Genomic DNA, 25,363 nt, shown 5'->3' on the forward strand with positions numbered 1-25,363 from the left:
ATACCCTCAGAATTTTCCTTTTGGTAACAATTCCCTTATAAAAACTTCATTGGCAGTTATGCAGCAAAGCTGTGTTTGCATATAGCAGTACACTGGAATATTTTGTATGGCTAGATTTTTTACGAAATTCCCTTCATTAACAGTATACTCATGGCTGTATTTTGACTAAAAATCAATAACACAATATGTCTGGAAGCAGTCCCGAAAGGTAGGGAAGTTAAAAATTGGGAATGGGAAAAGTGAATTTGTAGTTGCACGTTACAACAGTTGATGCAAATAGCAGTCTAATATATTTCAAGTAGTAAAGGCATAATTGGCAATACCTATAGAAAAGCTTAATGTCCTGGTGTTCAGAATTTGGCTGTTTGTTGAAGTTGACAGCCTTTGGGAAATAATTTTTAACATTTTCTTTAACAAATAACTTTTATCACCTTTAAAAAATGTTCAAGCCTCTTCAAAATGCCTGAATTAGGTTAGTAAGATTCTTTGGGTAGATGTGATATCTTTTATTAGACTAACTGAGTAGTTGGAAAGAAGTTCATTGTAAGCTTTCGGGTGCATTCACCCTTCATTTGCTCATTCTTTAGTAAGGTATTTCTGAGATGATTTGCATACAGCTTCCTTGTTTTGAACGTGTTTTTAAAGTGACTGAAGATGGATGGTATTAACCTTAGAATCATAGCTTTAAATAATTTCAGAGAATTTAGAAATAAATGCTTGTCTCTTAAAGAGGAATTTATAAACTTGGACAAAATTGAGACCATCCCAAATGTCCTTACTTCCAGTATTCATGTGAGAGTGCGCTGCCGATTTAAACCACTGTAAGTATAAACCGCAAAGACCTGACAGAGTAGGATTTAAACTATTTCATGTTATCAAAGATTTAGTATTATATTGTCAGTTTATGGGAAAAAACGAGGCTTAGATGGATAGGAAAACTGAGTGTTTGACACAGAACTTGTAAGACTTAATGGCAGTTTAACTGCTAGGTATGTATGTGAATTTTGGTTTGCGGTTCTTGGTCTGAGATGTGTATCTGTTCCCTGTTCTTCCTTACTCTGCATTCCTAAATGGATTTTTGTGAAAAAATGTTATTAAATCTTTATCCACAGCTCTGGAAATAACCTTGCAACCTCAGATGCTTAGGTTTAACAGCAAGCAGCCTTCTATTACAGCCAACCTTACTGAGTGAAATGCTTTGCACCTTTTCTAGGATACAGTATTGTGAGGCTGCAAGGGGCTTCATGCTCTTTGAAACAATTTTTGATTGCTTGTCAGGCACCCTTTAGGCTTCTGTTTTGTGGCAATGTGACTCTTTGTGCAAAGTACCTTTAGAAAACTGAAAATTTACTTGCCTGTGATTTTGCTTCTTTGAGTCCCATCAGGATAGCATCCTTTCTTAAGTGCTTGCCTTTTACATGCAGAATTTGACAGGATGGAGTGACCTTGTTAAGCACCGATTTCTGTTAATCATGATTTAAATGATTCTTAAAAAAATATTTTTACATTTGTACTTCAGTATTCCTTTTTAAAGAAAGATTGTTTCTCATTGGTCAAGATACTTTGCAAATTAGGAGGCTGCATTATATCTATATGCATTTATTTAAACAATTCTATACATTTTAAGATTCTTAATTTGCCATGTTATAAAATGGGGATATCTTATTTGAGAGAGTGTCTTTTTTTTATTAACGCTTTGTGTTGAGCTACATTAGAATGGAAAGGGTCATTTAATTAAAATGGACCAATAAATCGTCCAATAAAAATGGACTTTTTCAATTGGTTCTAATTAGTTAAATAACTCTCCTAAATGTACTGGATGCATAAGGAAAAATTGTCCACACTTACTGTATCAAGTAAAGGAACAGACCTCAGGAGCCCACTGCTCAAGGCAGGATCATCCTTGCTTAGACCATTCCAGCCAAATTTTTGTCTGTCTGATCAGTAAGTGAACTGAACTGATTGTTTTTGGTCACCATGTCCTTCAAGGTTTTAGAAATAGTAAATCTCATATTTTGTCCACCCAGCTTTTACTTCCAGGTTTAAAAAAATGAAAACAAGGAGCTTTTTCAGTTCCACTCAGTATACCTGATGACTACATCAGTGTTAACCAGAAAAAAAAAATGACTTAAGTGGCAAAGTCTCTTGTGTGCGTGAGGGGGAGAGTACTGCCATCAAAAGCTCAAGCACTTCATCAGAGTGGTTCCAGGTGCTCAGCCAGTGGTTTTTACAGGTGCAGCAATAAGCATCTATTGCTTGAATGTTAACATTTATTGAATGATTTTTGTAGATTATATCTGGTTCAGCCTTAGCTTATCTTGTCAATTTCAAATTTAATTAAGTGTTGGGGTTTTTTTTCAAAGAATTGTTTTTAATTTTTTTTTAAATCAGTTTTTATCTGCCCCAAAATTTGGGATACCTTTTTTAGGATATTAAATGCCCCTAGCTCTTTTTTTCTTTTCTACTCGTCTTCTCATGTTAATATTTTCATCTGTTCTTGGCAGTTTCTCCACCCCCGAGTAAGTGGAGGGTACAGGGTCGGTGTTGTAGGTTGGAGAGAATGATGCCTGTTGACCAACAGATGTCAAATGTAAGTCGGCCTCTCAAAGGGAGCAAAACTAGGGCAGAAAATCTTCTTGGGGGGCGGGGTTGCAGTGACCATATGCCAGGGAGCAGTGTTGCTCACCCCAAATAAGAATCTTCTCACAATTGCAGGTGAGTTGCTGGTTTCTGAGGCAAGCTCCCCTGATGGCCTTTTCCTATCCATGTAAATTGGGGTGGAGTGATCTTGGCATGAAATGGGAAAGATAGTAAATGAGCACCAGGAGGGGCATTCTTCGCTATCACAATTCACAGGAACTGGGGTTTCCTCTCTGTTTTCTGTAACCAAAGTAAGCTGCTCTGTGCAGGGACAGTCTTAAATGGTAGAGGCTTCTGTCAGCCTCGCATACAAATGAAGAGGGTCCAGACAAAGCTCATCAGTGTTTCACAATTCTGAATTTGATTGAACAATAACAATAGAAGTAAAGAAATGTCTTGCTTTAGCGGATAGGGTTCTCTCTGCCCCCACCCCGAGCCCCTAAAGAACAGAGGCTTAGAAAAATAAAATATCTTGGCAAAAATAGACTTGCCTACCCAGTGTCTTTAAAGAGCTCTAACACAATGCAAAGGGCTTAATTCAAAGGTAGCCTGTCATGAAGGCAGCTGTGCCCGAGGGCTGCTGGGTGACATCTCTTTAGTCTCCTCCTGTCCCAGGTCTACGTGGCAGTGCTGTTAGCAAAAGTTTTTGTCAGGGGTATGACAAAGCGTGTAGTTGTGCTGCTAAAAGCATAGTATAGCTGAAGCTGTGACAAAGCTACCCTTCTGCTGAGGAGATGGCCACTCTGCTAGGGGTGAAGGCTGGAATAAGTGCTCTGCTGAAAGTCCAGGTTGGCCAGTGTAAGTTGCATCCGTACTAGCGTGCAAATAAAGAAATTTCTTTTGCAAATATCTCAGTCTAATAAAACTCTGCTGTGAGTTTTGATCTGTGCTAGAAGTACTTGGCTGGTGGATGTTTATGTACTTCTATTGAAATTGGTGGAAAATGGCAGAAACCAAAACGGCCCAATAAATTTGCTAAACAGTCAGCTAAAATTTACTTCACAGTTTCTGACCCTTTCCAAGAAGGCATTCTTACAGTCGTATCTGTGTGACAGATGGACTTTGGCTGTGATCCTACTCCAGACTTTCAGAGAAATAGTGCAAGGCTTGTAATAAGATTGGCCTTCCCTTTTAAACCTGTGACTGCCCATTTCAAATGCATCCAGGTCCTGGAGAAGGCAAAATGGCAAGGGTTGGAAAATTCCATCAGGCTTTTTTGATCCTTCTAGCACCAGAGATATGTGATTACTGGCTTGCTCTGAAGGAGGAACAGCTGGGAAGCTGAAGTTACCACACAGCTATACTTGTTTGAAAGTTCAACAGCTAACTTCAAGGCATTGGGCTTGTGGTTCTACAGAAAGGTATAGGAGTGAGGCTTAAAAACAACAGCCTTATGCCTTGTATTCATAGTTTTAACTGGACTTTAGAGGAGTGAAACCAGACAAATGAAAGAGTGGATTTTTTCCTTCTGGGAAAGAAAAAAGGAAGTATTTATCTCTAGGACACATACTCTGTTTACAGTATGTTGGTACAAAAATGTGGTGAAAGGTCTGCACTTTATTCCTGGCTCCCTGTGCTATGAGGGGAAGACTCCCTGACGTGCATTACCAAGCAAAATCCATTGCTGGTGCTCCCAGAGGGCAGGGGAAGAAGGCTCCTAGCTCTTGCTTTTGGCACAATTGACCTTCGAGGCATTGCCTGCCTTTTTCACTAATGATCACAGCCTTGTGTGTACAATGTCACTGGTGGGACCAGTGTGTTGGGACGCTGAAGGAGGAACTCCCCTTTAAAACAAAAAAAAAAAAAATTGGAAGTGATAACTACATTAAATCTGTTGGTTGCTTCTGACTTCTTAGACTGGTTTCATAGTTGGTCGGGTCGGAAGGGACCTGAACAGATCATCAAGTCCGACCCCCTGCCATGACAGGAAAGAGTACTGGGGTCAAACGACCCCAGCAAGGTGATTGTCTAGCCTTGTCTTAAAGACCCCCAGGGTAGGAGCCAGCACCACTTTGCTTGGAAGTTGGTTCCAGATCCTAGCCGCCCTGACCGTGAAGTAGCAACTTCTGATGTCTAGTCTTGAGTCTACCCTCTGCCAGCTTGTGACTGGTATTTCTTGTCACTCCTGGTAGTGCGTGGGGGAACAGAGACTCTCCCAGTGCCTGCTGGTCCCCTCTGACTAGTTTGTAACAGGCCACCAGGTCCCCCCTCAGCCTTCTCTTATGGAGGCTGAACAGGTTCAGGTCCCGTCGCCTCTCCTCGTAGGGCCTGCCCTGCTGCCCCTGACCATGCGGGTGGCCTCCTCTGGACCCTCTCCATGCTGTCCACATCCCTCCTGAAGTGCAGCGCCCAGACCTGGACGCAGGACTCCAGCTGCAGCCTGACCAGTGCCGCACAGAAGGGGAGGATCACCTCTTTGGACCTGCTCGAGATGCATCTGTGGATGCACGACAAGGTGCGGTTGGCCTTCCTGACTGCCTCCCCACACTGCTGGCCCATATTCATCTTGGCATCAAAGATGACTCCAAGATCCTCTTCTGCCTCTGCACTGACAAGAGGGGAGTTCCCCAACCTGTAGGTACGGTGCTGATTCTTCCTCCCCAGGTGCAGCACCTTGCACTTGTCAGTGTTGAATCCCATCCTATTCTCTTCCACTTGTGCTTGAAAGTACCAAAATAGAGATTTTAATCCAGTAAAGTGCTCTTTTAGGAAAAAAATGACTTAAGTAGTTCATCCTGTAGGAATAAAATCATTATTGGGGAAAAAGGAATTCCCATCTGGACGTATTTTTGTCTATCTAGCACCAGCAACAAAGAAATGCAAGACTTACCTTGAAAGCTCATAACAGCAAACCAGTTTAGACTTAAATCCCTCCTTCCCTTCCCTTCCTTAAATTCACTCTGTTTTAATTTTAGCTAGGATCATGAGCAAACTTAATGTTCAGACAGCTCCCGCTGGGGCTCGCGTTAATGATTTGACTTGCTCTGTTCTTCTCTTAAATGATCCTGGGCAAGAGGAAACCCTAAAGGCACTCTTGTAACGTCCTTAACAATGTGACACTTGCAGCCATTCCTTGCACTGGTTGCAGAGGCATGGAGCATAGCACCTTTTATGCCTTGTGCCAGCCAGTTTGCTGTGCCACGCAGTGCTACCTGCTGGGACAAAGGCAAGACGTGGAAGCCAAAGGAGGGGAAGGGAAGCCCGGAGACCCCAACTGCTGCTGCAGCCAGTGATGGAGTCGGACAGTCCTGTTCTGTACAGTGCTCTGGGAGCAGAAGGCACTGTCAAACAAAGTAGTTTTTGTGACCAGAATGATCTATAAAAATGCATTTTTACAAACTCGAGCTTTACCTCTACAAAAGTGTAGTTCACGTGCGCCTTTTGTCCTGGATTAGAGTTGGGAGGTATCAAAGAAAAAGAGTGGTTCAGAAGGCATTTGAATGAGTGGATGCTGTAGGCAGGTGCAGAAGACTGATGAGATTTGTGGAGTGAGACCACTGAGTTAGTGGCACCATGGCCAATGTGGTCCCTATCTTCAAAAAGGGAAAAAAAGAGGACCCGGGAAATTACAGGCCAGTTAGTCTTACCTCAATCCCGGGTAAGCTCTTTGAAAAAATTATCCTGGCACACATCCAGGAGGGCCTTGCGGGGGAATGCATGCTCAGGGGCAACCAACATGGGTTCATCAGTGGCAGGTCTTGTCAGACCAACCTGGTGGCCTTTTACGATCAGGTCACCAAATCATTAGACGCAGGGGTTGCTGTGGATGTAGTCTTTTTGGACTTCCGGAAGGCTTTCGACACTGTCTCTCACCCTGTCCTCATCAAAAAGCTGGGAGACTGTGGTGTCGATGCCCACACGGTCAAATGGGTCGCCAACTGGTTGGAGGGCCGCACCCAGAGGGTGGTAGTGGATGGGTTCTTCTCGACCTGGAAGGACGTGGGCAGTGGGGCTCCGCAGGGCTCAGTCCTCGGGCCCGCACTGTTCAACATCTTCATCAGTGACTTGGATGAGGGGGTAGAAAGCACCCTGTTCAAGTTTGCTGATGACACTAAGATGTGGGGGGATGTGGGTGCACTAGAAGGGTGCAATAGGCTACAAGCTGACCTTGACAGGTTGCAACGGTGGGCGGATGAGAATAGGATGGGGTTTAACACTGATAAGTGCAAGGTGTTGCACATGGGGTGGAAGAACCGGCACCACACTTACAGGTTGGGGAACTCCCCTCTTGCCAGCACGGAGACGGAAAAGGATCTTGGAGTCGTCATTGACTCCCCGATGAACATGGGCCGGCAGTGTGGGGAGGCAGTCAAGAAGGCCAACCGTACCCTGTCATGCATCCACAGATGCATCTCGAGCAGGTCCAGGGAGGTGATCCTCCCCCTCTATGCGGCACTGGTCAGGCCGCAGCTGGAGTACTGCGTTCAGGTCTGGGCGCCGCACTTCAAGAGGGACGTGGACGATATGGAAAGAGTCCAGAGGAGGGCCACTCGTATGATCAGGGGTCAGCAGGGCAGGCCTTATGAGGAGAGGCTACGGGACCTGAACCTGTTTAGCCTCCACAAGAGAAGGTTAAGGGGGGACCTTGTGGCCTGCTACAAACTGGTCAGGGGGGATCAGCAGGTATTGGGGGAGTCCCTGTTCCCCCGTGCGCTGCCAGGAGTGACCAGGAATAACGGTCACAAACTGGCGGAGGGTAAGTTTAGATTAGATATTAGGAGGCGCTACTTCACAGTCAGGGCGGCTAGGGCCTGGAACCAGCTTCCAGGGGAAGTGGTGCAGGCTCCTAGCCTGGGGATTTTTAAAAGGAAGTTAGATGAGCACCTTGCCGGGGTCATCTGACCCCGGTGCTCTTTCCTGCTAAGGCAGGGGGTCGGACTAGATGATCTACCTAGGTCCCTTCCGACTCTAGCTACTATGAAACTATGAAACTATGGGAGGCTTAACCATAACATGTTATCTGCCAATAATGGAGCAGCCCAAGAGGATAGACTTAATCCCTAGAAGTCTTGAGCAGGGGTGCATGCCTTTTAATTAATGAGAGTGATTATTGAAAGGGGTAGTAAGTGTTAGCAGACTCTGACTTCCAGGCAGCAGGATCAGGTCCCTTCACAGTTCTTGCACCTTTCTTGCAAGCATTTGAGACAGGGTATTCATTTGTAAGGTTTTTGGGGCAGAATGGCCTCTTCACATTTGTGCACTGCCTAAAACGACCACGATGGTGGGCAATTGCTTGGCCCCAGTGGCAGTGTCATAACTCACTACAAATTGCTGTTAATGGACAGAGACCTGAGCCAATATGACAGTTCTTGTATTCTCAGAGAGAAACTCTTGCCCCATGATGATGTCTAAAAGTTGCCTATAGGAAATGCTGCACCTAGGCATGGTTGCCATCATAGGACTCAAACATTTTGGAGCAGCATCATTTCCAGAGGTCCTGCTGCAGTCTTTTGTGGCTAGCTAGCAAAGAAAGTCTGCAAGTACTCGTTTTAGCTGTTTGTAGACTTCAGATGTGACAGACTGACAAGAAAGCGTGGCTGTCCAAATATTGAAACTAGTCTCATTCTCTCCAACTTTAACAAAGTATTGTGGGTTTGGGAAGGCGTATCTTTGCATTCTGCATTGTCTGTTTTGGATGACTTTCAGGGATGCTCACTTCTGTTGCTGTTGTCGGTATCAATGACCTATTCTCTCATTTCCTTTTCTTCTCAGTTTTTAATTTTAAATGCCACTTGCAACCAATTTAAGATTGGGAGAACCAGTATGAAATCACTTGTCTGAGTCAGAGTGTAAGTTTTGACATTGTGATTCACCTGGTGTGAAATATCTAGGTACAGTTGCATACAGTAGCACAGGTTTTCTGCTGGTGTGCTGCCTGTTCTTGGGTGCTTTATGTCAGTAAATGTTTGTTCCTGGTTCCCTTCAGTTGGTAGAGAATAGCTTGATGAGGCTAAATAGCATATATGCTTGCAACTTGTTCTTGTGCTTGTATTGAACCCTGAAGCATAGTTTGCTCTGTGTATTTGCATCATCTTTTTCAGCTTCAGTTCATTGCAAAAGGAAAACGTGAGTTTCTCTCAATGCTTAAAGGATAATTTGACTAGCATTTCCACAGAGTAATATATTCTGGAAGACAAATGGCTGGGTGGTTAAACTGTGCAAAGCATTCCTGTGTACAGTCACGTTCTGCATATGCTTGGGCTTAAGCATAACCTTTGGGGCAGATGCTAACACAGCACTCTTTGCTGTAGTCCATATCTGTGTAACGTGGTCATCTTTTTAATTCCTGGGAGTCAGAGCATCAAAATGCTTCAAGTTTGTCATCCCTAAAAATAAACTTTCAGACATAAAGGATTGACTTCCTTTACTGTGCACTTTTCTACTTTTGCAAACCTCAAACGACGGGGTCTTTAGAAAGAGATTTCAGTCATGACAATGAATAGGTCTGTCCTGAAATCCTGCCTACCCTTATAGTCTTGATCTTTTTAGAATTCCTTGAATTTGGTTTCTGCAGTATATTGTCAATGAATGAGTAACACATGATTTTATTTATTTATTTATTTGGTCATTGCTAGCAGGGTTCTCAGTTAACTAGCAGCCCAATATATAGTTGTCTGGAAAAAGTGATATGATATTCAAAGCTTCAGCAAAATTTTGACGTTACTGTTATGTTTTGAGACCTTAAAATAATAACATTTGAAATGCTATTCAAAATACGCTTTTAAAGATGCAGGTTTTTTGAGCTCCAGAATAGCAGGCTGGTGGGAGGGGTTGCTGCAGTACACATGGATGTGAGCATCTCAGCTAAAATTGGCCTGTGTGCCATTTGAACAACTTGTACTTATTGCTGTACCATCTAAATTTAAGCTTTTATGATCACCCCTGAGTCCCAAAGTGGCTTTCTTTCCTTTGTGATAGCATCAGAAACCCAGGCTCCAAATCTGTTGTCAGTGAAGAGTATACGATTTCCAGTCTTACTCAGATCTGCCCTGCTTCAGTCCTAGTTACAGACTTATAGATCCATCAGTGAATGCAATAATAACCTCTGTCCATGTATTGTTGAGATGCTTATTTTAGAGACTGTAATGATTTCCCTAAAATACGTCCAGTTTTGAGGGTTTAATACCTGATCCAAGAGACTATCCCTTGTTCATCTCTTTTAAAAAATCTCTAAAAACTGAACTGTGTAGCAATTTCATGGATGATGTTAAGACAAGATGGGAAGCAGCGAATAATAGTTTCTTGCTGACAAAAGTTTTCATATACTTCTTGGGAACTGCTGAAAGGTCTTGGACACGTGAAGAATCAGTTCCAGGGGTTTTGAATTCACTTACAAGAAGTTTATATAGGATGCTTTCCAGTAACTCATAAAGGATTCATCTTTTTTTTTTTTTTTTTTACTTGTAGCTTATTAAGTACCCAACTTTTTATGTATTGAGATGTTCTTAAAATATCTAGAATAGTGGTTCTCAAGTTTTTTAAACTGGGCACCCCTCAGAAAATGCTCTCTTAGTTTTCACTCTCTTGACTACAGGAAAATAATAAAACTATTCTTCTGTTGCAAAGTACTCAAAGATTGTAACAGGTCAGGATGTTTTTAATGCTATGGATCCCTGTTTGAAATCTCTGGGTATATATTGTGAATCATGTTTGCACACAGTGCCAATATTGCACGACACCATGGAAAGTGTCTCAGGATGGTCTGGTTGAGAATTGCTCATCTGGAATATAGTCTGTTATGTGGCTTGTGTTAGGTCCAGAGCTTCCAGCATTACCCTCTTCTGGTTCAAATCAGTGGGGTTTCAGGAATGAAGAAGGGAGGGTGTATGGAGCGGGGAGTCAAATATGTAGCATCTATTCACTGTTTTGACTATTGGTACTAAGTCAGCAAAGACGGAACGTGTTTTTATCATGTAAATACATGTTCAAGTCAGTCAAGGCTTGATTTGCAAATTGAATTGCTTGATCCTGACAGCAATAACAAGCTAGCAATTGCCGTGTTGTACCAAAGCATTGGAGAAGCCATTTCTCTCAAAATTGAATTGTGTTTTGTAGCAGCAAGTAATTGATTCAATTTTGTTTTGCTACAAACTCTATTCTGGTGTGTAGACCCCAGTTAAGCAATCACTTACCTTTCTAGCAAAAAAAATAACTGCTTTTGAGCTAGCTGATTGCAGTCTAAAGCTAATCCACACTTCGGATCAAATCATCCGTGTCTAGCAAAAGTTGCTGCTACCGCCATGACTGTATTTGCAAGGTTCTCCGAACTGCTGTTACCCAGCTTTCCCTGGCTTGAGTGAAATATTAAATTTTTGCTTGCTGATCTGCTTTTTCAAATTGTATGGATATAGCTAGAAAATGTAGAACCAGGTTTGCCCTAATAACTCCACAGCTTTCAGATCCAGAATAGCTAGCCAACCTGTTCTGACTGAAACTCGACCCCAGGGCATAGTCAGCAATGCAGTGACGTCTTGTTCCTCTCCCTACTCAAGCCAGGGGTGTCAAACCTGGTCAGCTCCCTCCCACCCCAGGCTTCATCCAGGCTGTAGGGCTCCTCGCAGGCCAGATTTGCACCCACTTCTAGTAGCAGGACCAGCAGCAGCATTGGCATGGGAGTTAACATAGGCGTCTTTCCCCCTGCCAGAACACATCCAGTTGGGCTCAGTGCTCCACTCATTTTGGCAGTACGTCCTGCCACTGAATTCCTGGGCCCTTCAGGACCTTGACAGGTCATATCTTAAGCGATTTGTTGTATGGGATAAGTTATTCCCGTGTCTCTGCCATGTTGGTAGCTCCACTCCCTTACTATCTTCAGCCCCTTGCACACTCTCCTGAAATGTCTCTGGGTTTTTTGTTGTTGTTCAGTCCACTTCATCTCAGCTGCTCCAACCATGTTTACTTCTCATGGATGCCCAGTGGTGTTTTGTAGGGTGTTATCCATTCTACCTTACTCCCCTCTTTTCTCCAAGAAAACCAGACCCTTTTATTTGCCCAGATATTAATAACACTTCTGTTGCTGCCTTCCCCAGTGCACTGCACAGCTGTCCAGCTGGGAGTTACTGTTGAACCAGCATGGCTTTTCCTTCCAGGGTTTATTATTTGGGAAACTGAGGTGCATTTTTTCCACCTGCCTGGCTCCTTCCTCTGGGTCCTTATACAAGGGGATGATTGGGGTCTTGTCATTATTGCATAGTATATCTGATGGTCATCTTCTGCATTCACACAGTTTTATCTTTGGTAGCAGGGAAGTCTGGACATCTGTTTTTTGGGGAATAAGGGTTAATACATTTCTTTACCATTTTTTTTTCTTTTCTCTTTTTCTAGAACCACAGAGCAGACCCAGAAGAACTGTTCACAAAACTAGAGCGCATTGGGAAAGGCTCATTTGGTGAAGTCTTTAAAGGAATTGATAATCGGACACAGCAGGTGGTTGCTATAAAAATCATAGACCTTGAGGAAGCAGAAGATGAAATAGAGGACATACAGCAAGAGATAACTGTTTTAAGTCAGTGTGATAGTCCTTATGTAACAAAATACTATGGATCGTATTTAAAGGTAACGTATGCTCTTTGTCCAAGTTCACTGGCAAAAAAGTTGTCTTTTAACTGTTTTCAAAAGCATCAAAATTACCTGGAAGCACTGTAGCCAAGTCTGTGTGGACTGGGAGTGGGCATATTGGCAATGCTGAGTGACAGCTTACACCTCTGGCTGGGGGTAAATCTGTGATCTAGACATCTCTTTAGAGAGAGCTGATTAAAACCTGTCTTGGGCCCTGTTACACAGGCCTTCTGCACGCTTTAATTTCTCTTTTCTGGCACAGTAATATAAAGGAGACAAAAAATCTTCCATCTGTGCTCTATCAGTTCTGAACAACTGGCCTGAGTTTGAAAAGTTTTTTGTTTTTTGGTTTTTTTTAGGGGGGGAAAAAAACCCCTGGCAAATATGGGGAAACATTAATGGTGCAAGATTCCTTCCTCCCCAGTGCTCATGCTCACTCTCTGTCCTTCTCTTGGGGAATAAAAAAACTCTATGATACAGAAGTTGCTGTCTGGCTTCTCCTTGAGAAATTCCTTTAAAATTTCAGGCCAACAGAAATATCTTTTGTCCAGTCTGATTACCATGACGGCTGATTTCACCGGCTGACTTCCACACAATTAAATGGGTAAATGCATCCACAGATTCAAAAGATTTATTACCTCTAAGGGACACAAAAACCCTTTTTAATGAACACATTTAAAACAAAATCTGCTCCCTGGTAGGACCCTTTAAGCCATGTCGTGATCATTTTCGCTAAATCAAAGTTTTGTTTACTTCCTAACTACAAAGTACAGAGATCTTTTTGGAGAGAAAATAACTTGTTATAATGTCCAGTGTTGTCAAGTGTGCAAAGTAAATGGTGGAGTTTTTTTATTACCTGTAAGTACTAGAAAAGATGATATTTTTAGACTGTTTAATGTACTCGCCCTTTTAATATGACCTTACTTAGCTATTCCAGCAAAACCTATCCTGCTGGTAATTTTTCAAGGCGATGGTACTTGCCTGACTCTTTAGGTTCTCTTCCAGTGAAATGTAGTTATACCAAATAGTCATTAGTAATTGGAATACATCATTGTACATTGAAAAGGGTATTAGACAGTCAGTTTTAAATTTAAAGGGAATAAGTAAATCAGCAATACAAAAGTTCATCACATCTGTTGCATAGTAGGCGACATCCTGAGTTTATCAAAACCAACTCATTTTGATCCTGACATTTAATATGGCTAGGAGTTCGCTCAAAATAGCATGTTGATGAACAATATGGTTATTTCATGTTTAAAGAGCAGCGCAAAATTAATTCCAGAAACCAGTTTTAAGCAACTAACTTGATTCATATGCCTTTTATTAAGTATTGAAAGTCATGTTGATGCCCTTACTAACCTAAAAGAATTAACTTTTTTTTGTGGCTTTCATTTAAATCTTAAAAAATTATAATTGGCAGTTATGTTTATCCTGATTAGAATTGTGTGCGTAGTATATCCAGCCTTTGCTTGGTGAAGGATCTGAATTACGTGGGGGTAGGTAAACTCTCCATTTTACCTATTGTCTCCCAAGTCGCATCTTTGGACTAGAAAGCTATGTATAACAGTTAGTCTACATAAACTTCTCTTTAGCAAAGACAACTGTGGACATTACCAGTCCCATGTATGTGTAGGAGTTGTCTGTATTAGCAAGTTTGTACTGATACAACCAAAGCAGTTTATTATTTCTTTAGTCATATCAATGCAAACCCATGCACTTTTAAATCACACAGCCCCTTGTTTGCTTTGGTAATATAGACTAGGTCAGAGATGTGATTTGCAAATACTGCAAGTGGAATCTACCAAGGTCCTAATGCTTTCTGTTGCTGTTACTTCCATGCCTACTGAAAAAGGAAATTGAGCCTGGGATTAAGGATGAGAGTACTAACTACTGATGAGCAGCCCTCTTTTTCTCTGGGAGCCTATGTTGTCCTTGTGCCCAAGGTGTGTGCAACTGCACATCTTGCGTGACTGGAAGTGAGGAATCCTAACAAATAAAAATAGTTTATAGTTTTAAAAAGTATACTTTAAGAAATGAATAAACAGGCTGATTTCATCTGCTGATGCATGCAAATCCAGAATCTCACTCTGTAACACAGAGAACTAATTTGAACTGCTCATGGTGATGAGTGTATTTATAGAAATGTGCAGTTGAGGAACAGGCAATTTCTGGGGTTTCTTTGCCTCCAGGTCCCCCCCATTTTTTGTAAACTTGGATAGTAAGTTTTTCAGGGCATATGTTTTCTTTCCTCCACAGGCTTTTTTACAATGCTTCTTGCAGTGCAAGGGTCAGAACCAGACCTATGGCTGGTGGGGAGGGAGCGGCCAGCCTCCGAAGGCCTTGTTGATTGTTTTTGTCAGCTCCATGCAAGACTTCTAGACGTTCCCTGCTGCAGAGCAGAAACTGAAACAAAAGGGTGTCCTTATTCCTGTTTGTCCTTGGATTGTAAACTCACCAGGCTCCGGAAATTTTTTCCGAAGGACCTTCACATGTTTGAGCAGGCTGCTCGTGGACTGTAGCCTACATATCTCACTTCTACAATTGGTAAAAATATGGCTAGATGGCATGTAGGGGTGCTTGTTTTTGTCTAGTTTTAAACTAACTCTAAATATTCCCATATTTTCTTGCATACAAATAACACGGGCACCTTGTTTTTGGAAGGCAGAATGTAGAGAAGTTTTTCCAGAGTCATTGCCAACTGCAGGGAGTTCCTGCTGCCTCACCTAAACTTTCTCCTGCAGTGCCACATTTCCTGGGCACTTTGTGTCCAGGGGACTTGCTCTGTCACGTGAAATGAGGGCAAAGACCCTTGCCGTAATGAGACTGTTAGTTCTTTACTAGAAGTAGTTCTTCATATAACTTCCTGTAAATAAAGTGTTCTTGTTTCTGCATCACGAGCCTTATCAAGCTACTTCCAGCAACAAATTTCCTCCTTCAGGCACAAACTCCAGTGTTTGGCCAATAGCTATGACTGTGAGCAGGTTAACACGGGACTCTGCCCCTTCAGCTTGCTGAGCCAGACCAAGTGGTAGTCATCCTGGCAGCTGCATGGCATGCCTAGTGCTTCTTTTGCAGTGAAGAAAACATCTTGCCTGCTTAATACACACACCCCGTTTTGCAAGGGGAGGGCAGCTTTTGAGGGGAAAGGGTACATGTGGTATGTGGAAAAATGCAGTATTTTAGTCGTCTTTGTCACAAGATAGTAAGAGCTACTTCTTAATGAATCTTGAGATTAAAATTCAGTCCATGTGGCAGATATTTAATCATCTTAATATGAAAGTCTGTTTATTTTTCTTGAAAGTTATAGAAAAAATTCTAGTTTGCCATTTTGAGTTCACTTTAAAATTTTGGTATCTAAACTTTTGTCTTATTAAACTTATGCTGGAGCTCTATGTCTTTAAGCACAATAACATCAGTACTTTCTCTTCTCCATGCATTTAGGGGTAGCTTAAGATCCAGTGGTCAAAGATGTCATTATAATGAAGCCACACATGAAAGAGCAGGAAAGATTGTACAGGTTCACAGAGTTTCTTTGTGAGTCTTGAATGCTTGTGTGTGCAAGGTCACACTGTATTAATAGAGGTTTTAATGCATAATAAAATGTAAATTCATAGTAATAATCCTATGTATGATTACATAAAGTATCTTAGAGTTTGGATTTGTCTGGTGAACAAGTATCTTACCCTACTGGCTGCTGATGCAAGCTTCCATTGTACTTGAAATAAAAATGAGAGTCCTTCTGATTATAAAAAGGGCCTTTCAAACTGGAGAATATAAAGCAATGCCGTGTTGTCAAATCAGTAAACTTCATTTCTGAACAAAGTGCTTTAGAAGGACAGCTAGAAGTGTTTAAAAGCTTCAAGCTGGGTGTGGTGTCTTAGCTACACAAGGTGATGAAACTTAAGAGAGTAGCTCCACTTCATTTTTTTTCTGATCTAACACAGTAGATACTTTTCCTATTTAACACTGAGTCTCCCCCCAATCTCTGCCCCACTGGGTTTTATATAAAACCTATACATACTCAAGTGGCATAAAACAGGAGAAACAAAAGGTCCATGCATATGGTGGTGATTAATCGTATGCAGTCACACTGCATAGTGGTAATTTCTTTGAGACCGTTTGAAAAAACACAGTATTTATTCACTTTTTTTGGTACATAGTGTTTTCAGATGATAGTAAAATCCATCCCAACGTAACTCTGTGACCACAATGTTTGCCTGAAATTCGAGTTTGTTGCCGGTTTCCCCCAGCATACAGTTGGACTTTATGAAAAGTGCTAAAATTAGCCAGCCCTTCCCTGCTGATCTCATAATATTGGAATAGAGTCTTGTAATGTAAATGGTGTATTTTTAAACCTAGTATAAATCTTAACAAAGTGTAGTCTGTTTAGTAATTGGACATGGTGCATTCAAAAAACAGCACCTTTATTTGCTTGTTGGATTTTCTTTAGATTTCTATCTGTCTGCAGGAAATAGGGTAAGGCAAAATCCAGCACAGAGCATAAAGGGCTTTTAAAAGTAATGATATCATAAGCTGGCACTCAACTGCAAGGGGTTAGTGCTGGTAAATGAAATGCTGGAGATTTGCACAGTGTCTTGTGATATTCCAACATGTGCTGCTTATAGTGCTTTGCTCCTATTAGAGTTTTTCATTCCGAATGTAAGAGAGGTATTCTTTCACCTGTACTATTTGCAAGAATTGCAAAATGTGGAATTTGCTCTTGGTCTTGAGACAAGCTTTTCTGGTTTGGGAAGCGTGTAGTAAAAATGTGTAGCTCTCACCCCTAATTGTTTGCTATTTTCATGATCCAGCCATCTTTAAAAACTTTGCATACATGTTAATATAACTACCAATCTTGGGACTCTTGCCAGTGCCCTTTAAAAATTTTTTTTAAAAGTGTAAAACTTGTGGCTCCTGTTGTTTTGCACTTGTGAATGAGGATTAAGTGTTGGGGGATCCTGGGAGTGTAGTATGGTGGCATTTCTACAGATGAACTCTCTAGTGTTTCTACCCTTTTACATAGAAGGTCTCATGCTGGGAGTGAGGATCATGTGGAGCTTCAGCCTTGGCTAGTGAAAACTCAGCCAGGCTACTGGAAAGCAAATGGAAGCTCTTCTCTAGAACCGCATGCATGCAAGCTGAGGATTTTTTTGTCTTTGTCTAAAGTGCAGTTTTCTCTTGTCCCCCATTTTGAAGGACAGTTTTGACTTGCAGAAATTGAGCTGCCCTTGCAGCACTAGGATTACCTTATGGTAGTGTGTAGACCTAGGGATATGGAAAAATGCTGCTGAGGACTAAGAAATCTCTCTTGTTGCTGAACCTGATGGTCCTACGTTGAAGCACAGGTACAGCATACCTGTAGTTGTTCCATTTGCCTTGTCAATGGTAAGATCCATCTTGAAGCAACCAGTTAGTAGGATGCTAAAGTGCTGATCTCTAGCAGCCACGTCACACATGGTGGTTGTGAGCTTCAGAGCTGTGGTGGGGTGCGTGGCTTCAGAGCTGTGCATAATCTCTGCTGCTTTGGGGAGAATCTCATGGGTCCTGTTGAGAAGCATCACCCAAGCAGTATTTGGAGTGTCTTGAATCAGTCAGTCAGTACACTGCGTGTGAATCTCATATGATCAACAGGTTGAAAAAATAGCCAGCAATCTCTTTCATCCTTTATGACTTTCCCTTCCTTATGCACTTGACTTTGACCCAGTCCTGTAAATCTCATTCAGGTACCCATACCATTATGTTGTCCTTTTTATTATAATAAAGTTGATCAAACTTAATCATTTTGCCATTAAAGCCTAGAGTTTGAAAGAAATGAATGTCTTGGGTTTGGCTTTCTTTGTTGAAAAGGATTTTTGAAAAGCATTTTCCTGTTAGTACTTCATTAAGCAGACATTAATTAAGGAGAGCTTTCTAGGGAACTGATTTTCATCTGTAGGTTTGAGCATTCTTGAAGGATGAGCTGCTTGATGGCATTTTGTACCAAAGGTAACGTATAGTAACTTTGAAGTTACAGAACTCATGCATTTGGGAAGCATAGTATGTAAACGGTACCTTAAAATAATGTCATTTTTCTAGGGCAGTAAAAATGATTTCAAGCAGCCTTATTAATACCTTATTTCTTCTTTCATAGGGCACAAAATTATGGATAATAATGGAATACTTGGGTGGAGGATCAGCTTTGGATCTTGTAAGTATTCCAGTTCCATGCGTCTTGTTGGCTTTTTCAAATTGAACTGAGACTTTTTTCTGTTAAAGAAACAGTGACTTCCTAGGGTGTGGTTTCTGTTGCAAAAAGCAGTCTGTCTCTTGACGTGAATAGTTTCAGAATAGAAAATGAAATTCCAGCGTGGTGGTTGAGTGCAGAGATGCATGTATGGAAAGGTAAATGTTTTATGTGTTGGCTGCTCTGGCTTGACCTTCGAGTCCGATCTGTTCTCCTTCACACCACCATTTGTTTTTATTTTGTTTGTTCCCCTTTGCATTCATGTTTCCTTTGAAATCTGGACCCTGGAGATATTTAATGTTGCATTAGCACCACCCTATGACACTCCTGAAACATGGATGTACCTCATGGATTGACTGTACCTTTTGCCGGGTACTGAATGACTTCATGTTTGTTTTCACTGTCTTTGAAGCTTTTTGGAATGAAATCTGTGGTTCCTTGTTAAGAAAAAATATTCCTTCTTTACAGTAATTTCTTTTTTAAATCGAGAGTTGTGTGTGTGTATGTGTATGCATATATATTTGTATTGGTAAAACGTTATTCTTGCTATTCTTTTCAAAGCGGACTATTTATTAAACTTGTGTCCTTTAGGAGTGAGTATCAGGAATGTTGTGCGCACCCACAGAGAACAGTTAATATTGACTGGCAAAACTGAGTTGGCTTTCCAGTTTCAGCAGTTTAAATTTTAAACATGCACATCCCTTTTACTGAAGATAAACATAGCATTCATGAAAGATCAGGCTGAGTACTGAAAGAGCATGATCCACGATGTGGCGGTGGTGTGGTTTCCCCTTACCTCCAGTGCAGCTCCACCTCAGCTTTGAGCTTGAAAGACCCACCCTTTCCTGTAAGATAATACAGCTCAGTCTTTCTGCTTATGAGGTCATGGAATTCAAGTAGCAACTCTTTTTAGTGCTAAAGAGCATGATTTTTTGCTGTTCCTTTAAATTCAAAGATTTGTGTGTCTGCTTAATTTTACACCTGGTTCAGTGACTTTTAACTCCACAGTTATAATAAAAAGGCATAGCAAGTGCTTGAACACTTGTCTAGGGCTTGAGAATGAAGCTCTTTTTTAAAAAGAGCCCTTCTGACCCTACAAACTATGAAAAAAGAAATTGCACTCTTCAACTGTTGTGGTTATATTTTAAAAAACAAACAAAACCCCCCATCTTCTGGAAACAAGTCGAGCATAAACAATGCAGTCTTTTGCAGAGTCTGAAAAAATCCTGAAACAGCTGATATTAATTTTTCCCAGCTCATTCCAATGAGTTAAGTGTGTTACCTCATGAGGATGATTTCAAAGTTAATGTTTTCATTGCTGAACATTTTAAATCATCTTCCATTTTCCAATTGTCATTTTGCTTTTATGTTGCTAAAATCTCCCCTTATTCCATATATGACCCTGTCCACAAAACAGCAACATGATCTAAACACAAAGAGCATTTATAGACATGCTGCATGGGGGCGTTTAATTAGAGTAGTTCCAAGAGCAACTCTGATTAAAGCACGTGGAGCATCTTATGCTAAAAAATGGTGGTGGGGGCACTAACTAAATCTCATCAAACGAGCTTTAGTTAGAACACCCCATTGCCATTTTTCAGTGCCGGGACACTGATACACATGACAGTAATTGCCACACTCCAGCAGACTCGATTAATCGGGTCTGCTCTGACAGCCTGTCGGAGCAGCCTCACTGCATGTGTATAGGTGCCCAGAGAGCCTATTTATCATTTTGGAACAATGCAAAATTGATATACATCAAAACTGCATTTCTTCATATTAAACTGAGTGTTATAATTTACTTAAGATGGTTTGCAGTATTTTTGTTGTATTCTAGTACTACAGAAAACAGACTCCTCAGTAGAAGGCATATATCTTGTCTACATTTATGACATTTTAAATATTCCCCAAGTACTAGAGCAGCATTGAGTACATTAGTAATAAAATATAAATACACTAGAACTACTTCACAGTCAGGGCGGCTAGGAGCTGGAACCAACTTCCTAGGGAAGTGGTGCTGGCTCCTACCCTGGGTATCTTTAAGAAGAGGCTTGATGACTACCTGGCTGGACTCATTTGAATCCAGTCTTTTCTCCCGCCCAGGCAGGGGGTCAGACTTGAAGATCTACAAGGTCCCTTCCAACCCTACTTCTGTGATTCTATGATTCTTATTAATTCTATTGCAGAAACTTTTTTTTTTTTAACCTATAAGGACAATAACTAAATCTTAACAAGTGGCAAGGCAGGATTTAGGAATAATATATGCAATATATTTTTTAATTGTGATATGTTTCTCTCTGAAGCTGCGGGCTGGTCCATTTGATGAATTCCAGATTGCTACTATGCTAAAGGAAATCTTGAAAGGTCTTGACTACTTGCACTCGGAGAAAAAAATTCACAGGGATATAAAAGGTGCGTTAAACTTTTGAATATGAATTTGTTAATATTCTTAAACAGTAGGAATGGTGTGTTAAATTAAATGTTTCCACTTCCTCTTCCAGCTGCCAACGTCTTGTTATCGGAACAAGGAGATGTTAAACTAGCTGATTTTGGAGTTGCGGGGCAGCTAACAGATACACAAATTAAGAGGAATACCTTTGTTGGTACACCATTTTGGATGGCTCCTGAAGTCATTCAGCAGTCAGCATACGATTCAAAAGTAAGAAATTCCATAAAGTTGTCGTCTTTCAACTGTAGCTGCAAAAAAAAAATTTGCTTTGATTTCTGTTTGCCTGGGTTTTCCCCTGGTAAAGTACACTCTGAGCTACAGAACTTTAAATGGTCTGGAAAATATTGATGCCTTTTCACCTTTTTTTTTTATTTCTGCCTGCCATGCTTGTGTTTTTAGAAGGGCACTTAATTTTACATTTAGTGCAGCTATCATAGTAATCCATCCTTTTTGCAGGAATTTGCAGAGCACAGGCTGTGTGTGTTGTCCAGATTAATGGTGCTCAATCCGTGGCCTGTGGGTCAGATCCAGCCTGCAGAACTACGTCATCCAGCTCCAGGGCTTCCCCACAGGTCCCAGATATTTGGCGGTGGGGGAGAGTGGTATCAGGATCCAGCATGGGACCAGTGGTAGTGTTAATTGTCACAGCTCCCAGTGGCAATTCATGCTGCTACCATTCCTTGCTGCCAAATTTCCATATATAGAGTGAGCCTCGCATGCCAGATCACACCAGCACATTGGGCTGCTCTGCAGCTGGGCCCGGGGCACAGGATCGGACTGGTGTATGGGGCTAGGCCAGCATGCCAGATCTAACCCCATGCTGGATCAGGCCCATGGACTGACCGTACATTACTCAACTGGCCAATGGGCCAGATAGGTTGAGCATCGTAGATCTAGACAATAGACTTCTGATGTCTGTGGCTTTGTGGCCTATATTGCTGTCAGTGATGTTCTGGGATAAGACTGTTTGCTCAGAAAATGCACATATGTATTTCTTTATAAGGGAATCCTCAGGCCTTGCATGATGAAGATTTCATACTTAGCTCAGTGAGAAAAGTAACTTTAATCATAGTAGAAAAGAGCTGCAAGTTTGTTGTCTTGGTCTGACTTGTACATAGCATTAATTTTCACATGGGCTGGTGGCAGTAAGCTCCATCGCAGCATATTGTCTAGTCAAGCCTTGATACTTGGCGAGGGGACGAGGAGGGGGAAGCAGTTCCTTCATCTTCAGTGATTTTCAGACGTGAGTAGCAGTAGCTAGAAATGGGTTTGCGGGATAATCGAACCATTGGGAGTATAGCTGAACCTGGTGTGCTCCCCCAGACCCTTTTACCTCTACACAAGTAAAAGCAGTAGGGACAGTGCACATTGAATCAGTGGCATCTAGGTATGGTGATGGACTTGGTGGCTGGATGCAGAGAAGTTGACTTTGAGGAGGGCCATGATGATAGTAGTGTTGGTATTAGTAATGCCTGTGAGGCATGAGTTTTTCTAAAAACAAAACTAGATCAAGACATATGAAAGCCTCTGAGATCTTAGTGCTTTCTAAAGGAAAACTCTTTTAATTGGATGCTATGGAAATCCCTTAGTTCCGGCTTGTTTTACTGGCCACTGCAATCTGGAGGTTTTCTGTGCTGGCCAGACTTGAAATGCGTGGAGTTGTTGTATTCATAGAGTAGGAAGGGACCTCAGTGGTCACCTAGTCCAGCCCCCCAGAAAAATGCTACTCCTAAAGTGCATTTACTCCTAAATTGTCCTGTCCTTTTAATATCTCCTGGCCAATGCTGGAGGTTCAGGAGAAGTCCAGATTGTGAGAACTATCACTACGACCACAATTGTCCCAGGACGCTTTTAAGTTTCTTTCAAAATGTTATGTTCCCAGACTGGCACAGATTAAAAAATTATCATCATCACCATCATCTTGGCTGCTGGATTGGCATAACTCTCAAAGGCAGGTGGCATAAGTAAAATAAACTTCCTCTCCTTAATGGAAGAGACTTACTTTGTGAGTTCTCCACCTCTTAGAATATTCTGCGTAATATCACAATCGATTACAATTTGGTATTGAAACACTACAAATTAGGTTCATAAACCTCCAGCAAAGGATAACAAAAATGGTTTGGGGGCTGGGGCACATGACTTGTGAGGAGGGGCTGGGGGAACTGGGCTGATTTAGGCTGGAGAAGAGAAGACTGAGTGGGGTTTGATAGCAGCCTTCAACTCCCTGCAGGGGGGCTGCAAAGAGGATGGAGCTGGACTGGTCTCAGTGGGGGCAGATGACAGGACAAGGAGCAATGGTCTTAAGCTGCAGCAAGGGAAGTTGAGGTTGGATATTAGAAAAATTTTCTCCCTAGGAGGGTGGTGAAGCACTGGATCAGGTTACCCAGAGAGGTGGTGAAGTCTCCATCCTTGCAGATGTTTAAGACCTGGCTAGATGAAACTTTAGCAGGGATGATGGAGTTGAGGCTGGTCCTGCTTGGAGCAGGGGGTTGGACTAGATGTGACCTCCTGAGGTCACATCTAGTCCAACCCCCTCATTCCACCCTCATTTCCTATGATTAATATATATTTAGTTACACAGTTCTCATGAATCAAGAGAAAAGCTGGGAAGACCCACAATACAGGATAGCAAGCGGGGAGGTGGGACCATAACTCTAGTACTGAGTGCATGTGTGCATGGCTGCACTTCTGGTTCTACCTGGGGTGAGTCTCCTGCTGGAAAAGGCTGCATCCTGTGACCATAGGAGTGAGAAAAGTAACAGACTACTTTCATGTTCCCTATGGCACATTTTTGCCTCCTTCCCCTCTCCCACACGGTCTTACAACTTTTCACACTGTCTGTGTGCAGTTTACAGTTTTGCTTTTCCCTGATTACCCTCTGTGCACCACAGCAATTTCAGGCATTTTTCTTTACTTCTAGGCTGGTTATCTTCACACAGCATAGGCTTGCAAGCAACTGTAACTCATGCTTTTGAAAAGGCATTATAGTCTTCCATGTAGTGAGTTTGAGCTTTATTTCTTTATATTTGAAAAGCCTAGGGATTCCCACTCTACCAAGTAAACGTCATGTTCCTCTGATACTCTGCACTGGGGCTATCCAACTTCCAAGCGTCCCCCTGCCAGGCACGGCACTACGTGGGCCCAGACTCACCCTCCACTCCCTATGCAGGAGCAGGGAGAGGCAGCCAGGGGAGGGAGCTGTGCCCAGCTGGGCCAATAGAGGGAGAAGCAACTGAGCAGGAGCTGTGCTTAAACCCTTTACAGACCACACGTGGTTCATGGGCTGTGAGTTGGACAGTTATGGTCCCAGGCTCCAGGCAGACGGAGCCCCTGGCTCTTGGCTGCCGGGGCTGCCTGTCCCTTTTTCAGGCTCTGGGGCCTGGGAGCATGGCCACCTCCCCTTGTGGGGTCTGCTCCCTACTGGGGTCTCTGGCGTGCCAGCTGGAGGAGCTCCAGGCCACAGTCCAGAGACTGCGTGCCATCAGGGACTGCGAGCAGGAGATAGACTCCTACTGCCAGGCCCTTCTCCCCTGGGAGCCGCAGGGGAGAGCGCCGTCTCCCTCCAGGACTAAGGAGGACTCTGGGACCTCCCGCTCTGCCCAGTCAGGGGCATGGACCAAGGTGGTCAAGGGCCCCAAGGCCGCCGCACCAAGGCCCCCTCCCTCGCCAGAGCTTAGCAACAGGTTCGCACCTCTTGCAGCCCCAGCAGAGCCTGTTCAGTTGCCGGCGCTGGTGTCATCGGGAAGGCTTTGGCTTCCATGATCACAGCTCGCTCTTTGGCGAGAGAGGTAGCAAGCTGCTGGGAAGAGGTGGCCTCCACCTTGCCCCCCTGGGGAGGGGGCTCTTCTCAGCCAGGCTGGCTGACCTGCTCCACCGGGCTTTAAACTAAGCCTGCTGGGGGATGGGGGGACTGCTGGCCCGCTGAGCAACCCTTGCAAAGCCAGCAGACCAAGGCACTTAAGGGAGCCCACCCCTGCCCCAGCCCTAGCACAATCTGTGGGCAAGGCAAGAGCCCCCAAGGGGACACTTGCCTGCCTGTACACTAATGCCAGGAGCCTGGGCAACAAGCAGGACGAGCTCGTCCTCCTGCTCAGTGCAAAAAATTATGACGTCATTGGGATAACGGAGACCTGGTGGGACTCCACCCACGACTGGACCACAGGTATAGAGGGCTATACCCTGTACAGGAGGGATTGTGTTGACAAAAGGGGCGGGGGTGTAACTCTCTATGCGGAGGAAAGCTACATGTCCCTGCAAGCTGATGTTGGCGACCGGCATGGACAGCTAGAGACCCTCTGGGTAAAAATTCATGGGGAATTCGGCACAGGGGACACAACGGTGGGAGTCTACTACAGACCTCCCACTCAACGTCCTGAGCTTGACCAGGAGTTCGCCCGGGAACTGACTGAGGCCGCTTGCTCCAGGACCTTGGTTGTCATGGGTGACTTCAACTACCTGGACATCTCGTGGGAAGATCACTCAACAAAATCCGA

At 42.9% G+C, this 25,363-nt stretch overlaps 1 protein-coding gene across 1 annotated transcript in view; it reads left to right on the plus strand.

The window, feature by feature from the left end:
• STK26 (serine/threonine kinase 26) overlaps window positions 1-25,363 on the plus strand; it is a 52,145-nt gene that overhangs the window by 16,265 nt on the left and 10,517 nt on the right. The window contains exons 2-5 of the mRNA XM_090060041.1: window positions 11,965-12,195; window positions 18,329-18,385; window positions 20,725-20,833; window positions 20,923-21,080. Of these exons, the coding sequence (XP_089916167.1) occupies window positions 11,965-12,195; window positions 18,329-18,385; window positions 20,725-20,833; window positions 20,923-21,080 (555 nt within the window). The remainder of the gene's footprint in view (window positions 1-11,964; window positions 12,196-18,328; window positions 18,386-20,724; window positions 20,834-20,922; window positions 21,081-25,363) is intronic.

Source organism: Crocodylus siamensis, chromosome 8 (assembly GCF_052110815.1).
Source record: "Crocodylus siamensis isolate JL-2025a chromosome 8, ASM5211081v1, whole genome shotgun sequence".
NCBI lineage: Eukaryota > Metazoa > Chordata > Crocodylia > Crocodylidae > Crocodylus > Crocodylus siamensis.